This window comes from Urocitellus parryii, chromosome 4, assembly GCF_045843805.1.
Source record: "Urocitellus parryii isolate mUroPar1 chromosome 4, mUroPar1.hap1, whole genome shotgun sequence".
NCBI lineage: Eukaryota > Metazoa > Chordata > Mammalia > Rodentia > Sciuridae > Urocitellus > Urocitellus parryii.
Window position 1 is genome coordinate 163724951 of NC_135534.1, and position 11567 is coordinate 163736517.

The window sequence follows — 11567 nt, forward strand, 5'->3', positions numbered from 1 at the left end:
CTCTCGCTCTCTCTCTCTCTCTCTGTGTATCAGGTATTGAACCCAGAGGTTCTTAACCACTAGCCACATCCCCAGCCCCAGCTCTGTATTTTTTGTTTCGGAGATTGAGCCTTGCTAAATTGCTTAGGGCCCCGCCAAATTGCTGAGGCTCGCTTTGAATTTGCAATCCTCCTGCCTCAACTTTCCAAATCACTGGGATTACAAGCGTGAGTCACTGTGCCCGGCTTCCTATTCATTTTTTAAAAAAAAATCTTTTGGAATTGTTTACCAAATTAAGAAAGCTTGGCTTAGTTGGGGGCAGGGAGAGATGTTCAGTTTGTTAATAAAGTTCTCCAAGCCATGAGAAGACTCTCCCAAGAGATAGCAGCTAAAACAGAAGGTGGAAAAATTTACTAACAACACTAATATTTTCTGTTTTTATTTCTATATTCCCTTTGAGGTAGCTGGCGAGTCCTTTACAATTTTTATTGCTTAGGGCGATGACCGATATAGAGTTAGTGCTCAATGAGCATTTCTTTGCATTAATTAAGGAATGAGGAGATAGCTTAGAGAGTTAGAACTTTTCACTTTGTTTCCCCTTCAAAGGGCACAGCTTTTTCTAGGAATGAGTGCAAATAGGCTCTGGAGATGCTGCTACATTGCCCTCCGAAAGGAGATAGGGGTTTGGGAATTCTTATTCTCAGTTTGTTCTCAAGTGCCTTAAAAATATTAATAAACAGAGGCAATACTTTAAATAAGTTCACTAGTAGTTGATAGAAAATGTAAATGGAATGTCCTCAGACTTGTTCTTTTGGCTACCATCCCCATAAAGAAATGATTCTCTAAAACTGGATTGTCTGCAGATGATCTATGGCAACTCCTGATGACTCTGCTACTTGAGAGACAACTGAAAATTCAGAAAACAAAACGTTATAATTCACTCAAAGACAATTTCTAGGGGATGGGGTTGTAGCTCAATAGTGGAGTGCTTGTCTGGCACGTGTGAGGCATTGGGTTCGATTCTCAGCACCACATCAAAATACATAAATAAAAAAGTATTGTATCCATCTAAAACAACAACAACAAAATAATTTTTAAAAAGACACGTTCTAATAGAAAAAGAGGAAATAATAATAACGTATTCATTTAAAAATATACGTTTATTAGCCGGCCCGGTGGCGCAGGCCTGCGATCCTAAATATTCTAGAGGCTGAGTCAGAATCGAAAGTTCCAGGCCTGCCTAAACCACTGAGTAAGGCCCTATCTCAAAATTAAAAGAAAAAAGAAAAGAAAAAAAAAAGAAAGAAAGAAGGGAGGGGGGCTGGAGATGCAGCTGAATGATAGGGCGCCTAGGTTCAATCTCCTGTACTAGAGGTGGGGTGACAAGGCTAAATAGGTACCTTCGCGTCTGGCCCGCCACCGGGGTAAGTGGGGCAACCGCCTGGGACAAAATAGGACCGCGGCCAAGTTTCCGTCTCTCACACGCCGGGGAGCCAAAAGCTGCAGTAGATCTCGCGGGCTCCAAGGTCGCCACATCCGGGCGCGCGTGGGCCTCACGGCTGTCCGGACGCGCGCTCCCAGGGAAGCTTGAGAATTCTTGGGTCGGAAGTGCCTTTTTTCCGCTTCACAACCCTGGCACCGGCCGGCCGGTTCAGAGGATTTGTCCGTCGTTACCGGAAAGTCCTCGCCAGCAAAGTGCAATCTCATAGGCCCCTCTCCAGCCTCCGGCCCTTGGACAGAGGGTTTAGAGCCCCTCAGTCTTTCCAGTACCCCTCGCACGCTCCCTCCGCCCTCTGATTATTCTGGGGAAAGCCGGTGTGAGTTACTTGGCGTCCGCGGGTGGCTGCGGCCTCCTGCACCCAGCACCGCTAGGACCAGAGACTATTCCCGGCGTTTCCACTGCAGGTCGCCCCCGAAGCAGCCTAGCCGGTTGTGCGCTTGCTCAGTGTGCTCGGGAACCTCGCGGGGAGGCTCGGCAGATCTCCACGGAAGGGCCCCAGAGATAACGCCTCCTGGCCCAAGGCTGTGTGGCTTTCAAGTAGGCGCGTGTGCTGTCCCAGAGGTGTAACATCACACCACGGAGGAGCCTGCTGGCAAGAAGGAGAATTATTGCGAACTCGCGATCTCTGAAACAGAAGGGAAGGAAGTGAGCGTCTTACAGTTGGTTGGGGGTGGGGAGAGGAGAGAAAAATTGGAGAGAGACAATTTATCGCTGAGTACTAGGGTAGTTCAGAGCGCGGTGGAAGACAGATACCCAGAAAAAGGCAGCCGGACATGGGCACTGATAGCAGGCACAGAGGGATATGTGGAGAAAGGAAGTTGGCACATCAGAGGTATTCGGTGATTCTGCCTTAAACCATACCAAGCCAAATTAAAAATTATAGGTGACAGCGAACGCCCAGAGTGGGGAGATCCAAGAGCCTTTCCTTCCACTGAAACAGAAAAACAAGCCCCCCCCGCAAAAAAAAAAAATGTCGAATTGACTTTGCAACCAAGTGGACGCTGAATCCACAAGAGGACTTAACGACAGAGCAGTGGGGCCATTACTAGTGACCTTAAAGAAATAAAAAAAAGATTATGAGAGAATACAGTATTATGAATAAATGGTATGCCAACAAATTAGACAACCTAGATGAAATTGTGCAGCACTGTAGAAAATGTTGAATTCTCCGAAAGCTAAACATAGAATTATTTGTTGGGCAAGGTGGCAAAGGCCTGTAACCACAGCTACTAGTGAGGCTGAAGTAGGAGGATCAAAAGTTCAAGGCCAGCCTGGGCAACTTAGTGAAATCCAGTTTCAAAATTTAAAAAAATTTGGGGCTGGTATTGTGGCTCAGTGGTAGAGCCCTGGCCAAGCAGGGTGGGACCCTGTTGGATTCTCAGCACCACATTAAACAAACAAACAAACAGACAGACATTGTGTTGTGTCCATCTACAAAAAAGACACACACACACACTCTCTCTCTCTCTCTCTTTCTCTCTTCTCTCTCTCTTAAATTTTTTTTTTTTATTAAAAGGGCATGGGGTATCACCAGTACACTACAAATAAAATAAAACAAAGCCCCATAGCATTATTTATGACCTTAAAATTCTATTCTTAGTCATTTATGGAAAAGAATTAACATAAATTCAGACACTTGTACACATTCATTGCAGAACTGTTCACAATAGCTGAAAGGTAAATGACTCAAATGTTCATCACCAAATTAATGGATAAACAAATTCCAGTATATTTATACAATGAGATATGATTCAGTCATTAAAAAGAGAATTGATGCATGTTGAAATGTGGATGATGAATCTTGAAAACATTGTGCTAAGTGAAAGCAGCTAGGCACAAATTGTCACGGCATATATGAGCCCACTTACATGAAATGTCCAGAATAGGTAAATCTGTAGAGACAAAATAAGATTTGCAACTACCAAGGGCAGAGCAAGGAGGATTTAATGGGCATGCTAAATGGGATTGCCTTTGGTGATCATGAAGATGTTTAGATGTTTTAGAAGTAGATAAGAGTGATAGATTGATGGATGAGCAACACTGAATAAATTAAATGGCATTCATGTTTTCTTTTTGTATTTGCTTATTTATTTATTTTATGTTACCCTGTTGCCCAGATTGTCCTTGAACTCCTGATTCTCCTGCCTCAGCTTCCTGAATAACTGGAATTACAGGCATATGCCACCCTACCTGTATAGTTTTGAATCATTGATTTTAGGTTATGTGAATTACACCTCAATAAAAATAAATAAATAATAGAGCAATAGTGCTCCAACCTGAGATGAAGCAGTTGGATATAATTGAAGTCAGAGCCACGTCCCTGTATTACCCTGCTTTGAGGAGAAGCACGAGTTGCCTTTTTTGGTAGAGGTAAGTGGCAATCTGAACTACTCCGCCCTCATCCCCTCTTCTACACTGGCTGCCAGCCGATGCCGGCAGAGTTCCATAGCGCAGATACCGAGATGGGAGACCAGCCACGTTAGGACTTAGAAAGTAGCAGACAAGGGCTCCTAGGCTGGGGTTGAAATTCGACTTGGCTCCTGAACGGAATACCCTAAACCTAGTGAGGTTCGCGAAATAAGAGGATCCTAACCGAAGGCCGAGCATACTAGTGTCCAGCAAAATTCTCCCTGGAATTTTCCTTCCTCGTTTTAGCCGAATCTCATCTATTCTAAGCCCTGACTTTTGATTTTTTTTTTATCATCTCTGAAATCTGGATGTCTCATAATGCATAGCTGTGTTGTTCTCTAACGGCAGCATTTATCTGAAACAATGATGAATCTCACAAATTTCTTTGCAATTCAACGAAATTGAAATCAAAATTTCTAGTTATGTATTTTGTGTGCCAATTGGCTGATATCCGTGTCCCCTACCCCTTCTATATCTCTGACGCAGGGCCATAATAGAGCCTAAATAAATAGACTGAATAAATGTGAGCGAATGAAAACTTTCTTTTTTTTAAAAAAAAAAAAGAGTTCTCTCTGCAATTTGCCAGCTATTTGATCCAAAAAAGGCACGTAGCCCCTTTGAGCTTTCTCAGTTCATTAAATGGCTGTAACAACGCCATTTGGGGTAACAGCGCGCCTCGTTGGGAAAGAGGAAGTACATACTTAAGTCCTCAGGACCTGGGTACTCACTCATAAAAACTCCCGCCCAATGAAAAGGCAGGATTTTTTTTTTTTAAAGAAAATACCTCTTACAATAACATATAAATGTAAACAGAAAGGAAAATTTCGGGCAGAGGGAAGCCAGGTCCACGTAAAGAAGCAGTTCACGTTTTTTAAAAGCTGTATTTATTAAAAAGTTGGAAATAAGAAAGCAGGAGAAATTTTGGCAAAACGTAGGGCTTTCTTCCAACTTTGTAGATTGAGGCTCTAAGTGTCTCAGACCTCAATGATTCTTTAAGTCGGGGTTATCTGTAAAGGATAAAGAGAAAACTGGCATTAGAAACTAGTCGAAGACTCGCTGTCCGTGCCTCCCACCTCTCTCACAGCCCAGACCCGGGATTCTGGCGGTTATGACCAAGTTTCTCAAAATGGCTTCGTCTTCATGTACACCTTCTCCCGATTTTCACCAACCGTGGGCACAGGATCTGCCCAACAGTTCTAAAGCCTGACATCCCGCGCCACACTCCGGAGCCTGTGAGATCCAGGAGTGCACGGACTTTGGGTCTGCGCGCTCGGCAATGGCTGGGAGGAGTATATAACGAATGCCAAGGTCTCGACCCTCACAACACTAGGAGCCCAGCGGGCGTGAAAATGTCATCTCTCACTGTTCCTCTTTTGGTTACAGAGCTAGCCAGCAAGCTCGCGCGACCAAAGGGCATTTCAGTTTCTGAAGTCGCTCGCTTGACAAGGTGAGAAGCTCCGGTTCTATCGCTTCCAGTTCTATAGTTCGGTCCCTATGTCCTTCCCCAAAACCCGTTGATGGCTTCCTATTGTTTCTAGAACTAAATGAACTGTCTTTTATTTTATCTAAAAGATTCCTAACAGATCTAGCTTTTGCCTTTTTTGTACATGTCCAGCTCACTAGGTCCGCCAACACTCGCACCATCATTCGAGCCCCGAGCCCCGGTCTTTGCGCTTGACTCGCTGTCTCCCTTGAGTACTTTCTTCTCATCAGGCAGGTTCTCTAGTCTTAGTCTCTCCTGTTCACTTATTCATTGTAATGGTTTGACAAATGCTAAAATGCTTTTGTAAAAAAAAAGTCTATTTCCCAGAATGTAAGCTCTGGGAAAGTAATCTGTTTGGTATTGTTCATCTTTGTGTCCCCAGCATCTAGAAGGGGACTGATCATGTGGTAGGATCTTCATTTTAAAATTCCATTCAGGGATAAGGATGTATAGAGTTCGCCTAGAACACTCAAAGACCTGATTTAAATTGCAGGCACACCCAAGGGGGGGGGAAGGAATTAAGTTGATCTTCCTTATTCATGGGTTCCCTATCTGGATTCAACTAATTCCCTGTGAAAAATGTGGTTAGGTCTACCATGGTTGCTTGTGTACTGAACATGTGCAGACTTTGGGAGGTGGGGTGTCATTATTCTCTAAACAACATAGTATAAAAACAGTCTACATAGCATCTCCATCGGAAAAGTTATTATAAGCACTCTAGACTTAAACAGGTGGAGGGTTACAGCTCCGATTTAGAGGACTTGGTTTACCAGAGTAAGACCTTGGGTTCCATCCCAGCAATGCAAAATAAATAAAATATATAGGCGGGGTGTGTGTGTGTAAGTTATATGCAAATACCATGGCATTAAAAGGGACACGAACATCCGAGGATATCGAGGATATGGTATCCATGGAAGTTCCTGGAACAACCCCCTAAGGATATCTAGGATATGTGTATTTGAAGAGGAGGGGTTGGAGAGAATGGGAAGGAATGAGGGATTTAAGGAACCAACAAAGGGTTCAACAAAGGGAGGGAAGAAAGTAAAGAAAGGAAATCGTGCTTGGGTTAAATATCTTGGGTTTGGTTACAAGGGGGTTGCCAGATTCATTTGTTTGGTCCAGTTCAACAACCTACTTCCTCTCCTAGGCTCTTCTGCTTTCTTACTCCATTGTCGCACCAACGCTGCCATTGGTCCTCCATCCTACAGTGTTCCCTTACAGTGAAGGGGATGAGTTGGTGGGAAAATAAAAGTTTTGAGGTCTCAGAAGGGAAGGCAAGGAGGACCTTTCTCTTCCCATGAAGTCTCTAAGAAACCGAAAACTTGTCTTTTACAGAGTGCAGATTTCAAGGTCTCCATTCAGTACCCTCAAAATTTTTTAGAGGAGCTCTGGAAAACTCTACCACATAAGGCAGAGAGCCAGATTTTCATGCATAAAAGCAAAAGCACCCGAACTGACAGATCTCCTGATGATGCCTAGCATAAGTGAGTTTGGAACTTGTGTCCCCTCAAAGTAGGTATGCATTGGGGAAAACTGAGACTTGGTGAGTGTATGCGACTGACCAGCTAGTTTGGAGAGGAATCCGGATATATTAAACCTCTAGCCTTCTAGTTGACAATGTTAATGCCCAGTAGGCCTTGAGTTGCAGGCAGGGTATTTAGGTGGTGAATAAGGAGAGGATTTATGGGATGGGCTTCCATCCCACGCTTGAGTTCATTTCGGGTTACATCTTCTCTACAGTTCCCGCGAGGCAGCTCAATTTCCACACAGATTGTCTCAGGGTTAGCTGTGTAAGGTGACTCTAGGCGAGACCTCGACTTTGCTCTCCCGGGCCCAACTATCCCTTTTAATAACAGAGCTGAGCTTCAGAGGCTCTCAGGTTCAAGTGCTTGTTGTCCACCTATCCTCACCTGGGGGACCCTCCCCTCCGGCCGTGCAGGCTGGGCTGCCGCTTTCGGTGTCCCCTGCCGCCGCGCGCAGATATTGCGCGACGTCGCGGTGGCCCCGCTCCTCTGCGAGGTCAACCGGAAGACGACCCCAGACGTCGCGCACATCCAGCCGCGCCCCTGCCAGGTGCAGCGCCACCAGCGTGTCCAGGAAACCCTCCCGGGCCGCGTCGTGCACTGGTCGGGTGAGGGTGGCTGGGTCTGCGCAGTTGGGCTCTGCGCCGTGGAGCAGCAGTAGTCTGGCTACGCGGGTGTTGCCCATCATCATTACCTAGAAGAGGGAGAGAAAGGGAGGGGGCGGGAGAGAAATGATTAGGGAGAGCCTGGGCAATGGTATGGGCAGGACTGGTTGGGGAAAAAACCCTACTTATGAAGCTTCACCCCCACCCCATGCAGTCAAGGGTATAAGTCAGCGGTGTCTAGCTACCCTTCATTTGCTTCTAGTTACCAACTTTTCCCCTCCAATTTTACCCATTCCACTTTTCAGTACACATGAAACTCCAGTATATTCACCAACCTTTCAGAGAGCCCTAGCCATAAGCAGGACGCTGCCAGAGGCATAGGCAACAACAAAAGGGTAAAAGACAAACTGGCTTTACTACAGAATAATTTCCTGTATTTTCCCTATCATTTAGAGACATTATGCCAGGCTCAAAGACTGCATAGTACATTGCTGTATATTCAAGCTCAGATGTGGTAATTATTAAAAAGTGAAAACTTTAAGCACACTCATACCCCTTAATTCTTGCAAAACTCTGTTAATCTTATCTTCCCAGAATGTTAAACTTTATTTACTTATTTATTTACTTATTATTTTATTTACTTATGTATGCAGTAGTTGGGCTCCAACTCAAATCTTTGCACATGCTAGGCATGTGCTCTAAACCGAGTAACATCCCCAGTCCACTTTATTTTTCATTTGTAGACAGGCTTTCCTAAATTGTCTGGGTTGACCTTTACCTCATCTTTGTGTTTCAGATGTCTGCCTTGAGTAGCCGGGATTATAGGTGTATGCCACCACAGAGGTTTAAATGTCAGTTCTTTAAGTATAAAATAAAAAGGCTTATTCGATTATCTCTAAAATTCCTTCCTGTGGTAAGCTGAATAATGCCCCTCTAACATAATAATGCTTTCAGAAGGTGTCAGTGTCCTAATCCTTAAAAGATGTGAATATGTTACTTTACAGGGCAAAAGGGAATTTCCAGATTTTATATTAATGATCTTGAGGGAAATTATTCTGGATTTTGAGTGTGGGCCAAATGAAATCACAAATGTCCTTTCAGTAGTAGATGAACACACAGTTCTTTATTTTTTATGTGGTGCTGAGGATTGAACCCAGTGCCTCACACATTCAAGGCAAGCATTTTACCACAGAGCTACAGCCTCAGCAACAATGTCCTTTCAATAGGGTCAAGATCAATGCAAAGATATAAGCAGGGTAGCAAAGGTAAAAGAAAACACTCAGGGGCCTTGAGCCAAGAAACTTGACAGTCACTAGAAGCCGGAAAAGGCAAGAAACCCAGATTCCTCTTGATAGCTTCCCCTAAAAGAAAGAAGTCCTGTGGATCCATTTTTGGCTTCTGGCCTCCAGAACTACAAAAGGACAATTTCTTATTTGTTTTAGCCAATACATTTGTGGCAATTTGTTATAGTAGCAATAGGAAACAAAAACACTTTCCAATTTTATGATTTGAGGGTTATTGGGAAAAGGAGATGCTGAACTCTTGATTCCTAAATCATCTTAGAATAAATAAAGCCATTTCCAAAGAGGAATTTAAAAATGTTGTCTATAATCACTGCAACCTTGTAATTTGAGTGCTGTATGGTGGGTGGTATGGTAGAGAATTCTTTTTAGGATATTCATCATCTGGTTATATTAGCTCAGGGACAGTGACTACCTAAAGAGGAATTACTTATTTTAGTTATATTCTGTATCAATAAAACACAAATTAATTTTTCTAAATCAAGAAACCATAATAAATTATAGCATGGTTACTGGATCTTGTCTTGAAAGAAAGTGAAACTGACTTAGTTTGCAAAAAAAGACAGGAGAAAATATGTTATCTAAATTATACCTACAGAAAGAAAGAAAATACATTGCACTGCATTGTCCAGGTATCTGATGAAATCCTTCATCTTGGTCTTAAAACTGGTCTTAATTGTTTCCCACATATTTTATGGTATGAAAAGATGAAAAGTGACCCACATTTGAGTATTTAAATCATAATAGCAACCAAAAGCAAAAAGGAAAGAAATATTTGGAGGGTCCCTAAATCCATTTGATAAGAAATTAACTTGAATTTAGTACTTCAAATTTTCTGTAAATTAAGTATTTCTGTATTAAGCAAGAATTTGATTAATTCAAAATCATTTCCCCTTTCTTCTCCCTGCTAAGTGATTGTCAAATATAATTATCAAATTTTCTTTTTCCTTTCTTTTAAAAATTCAATCAAATAAGGACTCTTCTAATATATTCTAGGACTCCAAAGTCAAACTCTAAGCTGCTGACAAAATTTCAGAGATGTTATTATTCATGAGCACAAATAATTTTTAAAGGATTCACATTTATCTTAAACAATCAACAACCTAAACTCTCTAGACTCAAAATGTCTGCACACTTCAAATTCCAAACAATCTTAAGTTTTAGAGCATTTTGGTTGTATTTGTATATTCATATTTTAAAGTGTGTAAAATTTATTATATTTTTCATAGTTTCAGGGAAGGAAGTCATTTGGGCAGTTTGTGAAGTTCCAAGTAGAGTTAGTTTCCTTTGTCTTGTTATGCAGGAATATTTTTTTTTCAATGTGCATTTGTCTCATATACATTTTCTTTTTTATAATCAGAAATAACGGTCACCATTTGGAATAAAAATCTGGGTGGTGGCTGCCAGAATTGGTTTTTAGCTTAATATTTAGGAATTTACTGAAAGCAAAAAGGAAAGAAAAAGAGAGAAAGAAAGCAAAGCAAAGAAAACCCAACAAATCCACTACCCTCCCCCACTAACATAAAACTGGAGCATAAAGGGAAGAAATGAGAATTCTCTCGCAACAATGAGGAATTGAAAACACTATCAGAAATAAATTAAACCATATAAAGAATTTAAATACAGCAAAACAGTATATAACAAAATGGACATCTTAGGCCAGATCACACTAACGTTTATCTTCATATACTTGTCTTTATTTTCTAAGTGCCTACATCAAGCATATATCTCCCCACTCAGTTAAAATAAAACAAACACAAAATGTGGTTGCTTCTGAATAATTTTAGTCGATATTTATTCCAAATATACGCAGTAGATTTCCAACGAAATCCCCCTCAGCAAGGAAGACAATTCAGGGTCTATGTGTTCCAGCAGATCATTTTAAAAATACATTTCTTTAAAACTCGCTTTTATCATAAATGTTTGTAAAGTTTGTATCTCAATCTAATACCTCAATCTAATATAAGCACCCCACCCCACCCCATCTTCACAACATTCTGGAGATCCATACTCGTGGGCCTCCCCATTTCTTCCTGGGCTTCCCGAGCCCCTACAGAATCACCAGGAGGAGGCTGCCATACCAAACCCCAGCTAAAAATTTCCCAGGAAGCGTCACCTTTTCGCTGAAACCAACGAAGAGCTATCTAATTCGGATTCCACTGCCAACACCGTCCGCGGAAGTTGCCCGCCATCCTCTTCTCCCGCTGCAGACCCTCTTACCTACCTGAATCGGGCTCCGACCGTACCGATTCGGGGCATTGGGCGGCGCGCCTGCCTCAAGCAGCGCCCGCACCTCCTGGGCGCGGCCCCGCGCTGCAGCGCTGGCTAGCGTGTCTGCAGAAGACTCCATGCGGCTCGGGCCCTCCAGCTCCCGCTCCCTTCCCCCAGCCTCCGGGGTCTTTAGCGGGCTGCCCGCCCCGCCCAGTGGCGATCTGCCCGCCCCTCCTCTTTCTTCCTCCGAGGCTGGCAGAAAGAGGCCCCCGGACACTGTCTACCGCTGGAGCGGCGTCTTTTCCACTGCAGGAGGGCGCCGTTCACTTGTCTCCCCGGAGGCGCCATTCACTCTGAATACAGTGTGACTGTGACACCGGTGAATTCGCCGTTTCCAGGGGTTAGCCACAGGGCACTGGCCAAAAGGGGTCCTAGCCTAGAGCCCTAGGAAGCGGTGGGAGAAAAGCTCCCGGGTTCCCTTCCCCACCTGCTTCCCTTGCTGCGCTGGGGTCGTCCCTCCTAACTGCGGCGTCTTCCGGCCGCCCGAAAGAGGCG

General features: G+C 43.5%; 1 protein-coding gene across 1 annotated transcript; it reads right to left on the reverse strand.

The window, feature by feature from the left end:
• Positions 1 to 1921: 1921 nt before the first annotated feature.
• Positions 1922 to 11151, reverse strand: LOC113189649 (cyclin-dependent kinase inhibitor 2A-like). Its single transcript, XM_077797343.1, has 4 exons — positions 11026 to 11151; positions 7283 to 7589; positions 3810 to 4020; positions 1922 to 2105 (listed from the first exon to the last, which is right to left on the reverse strand). Exons 1-4 carry the CDS (start codon positions 11149 to 11151, stop codon positions 1922 to 1924), a joined length of 828 nt encoding a protein of 275 aa, XP_077653469.1.
• Between the last annotated feature and the right edge of the window lie 416 nt (positions 11152 to 11567).

Excerpts from the sequence above, each read along its gene's own strand:
- LOC113189649 (XM_077797343.1), bottom strand. The coding sequence starts at position 11,151 with ATGGAGTCTTCTGCAGACACGCTAGCCAGCGCTGCAGCGCGGGGCCGC. Across the intron at positions 7,590-11,025 it reads ACGGTCGGAGCCCGATTCAG|GTAATGATGATGGGCAACAC; the intron begins GTAGGTAAGAGG and ends TCCCTCTTCTAG. Across the intron at positions 4,021-7,282 it reads CGGAGGGGAGGGTCCCCCAG|GAGCCAAGTCGAATTTCAAC; the intron begins GTGAGGATAGGT and ends TATTCCGTTCAG.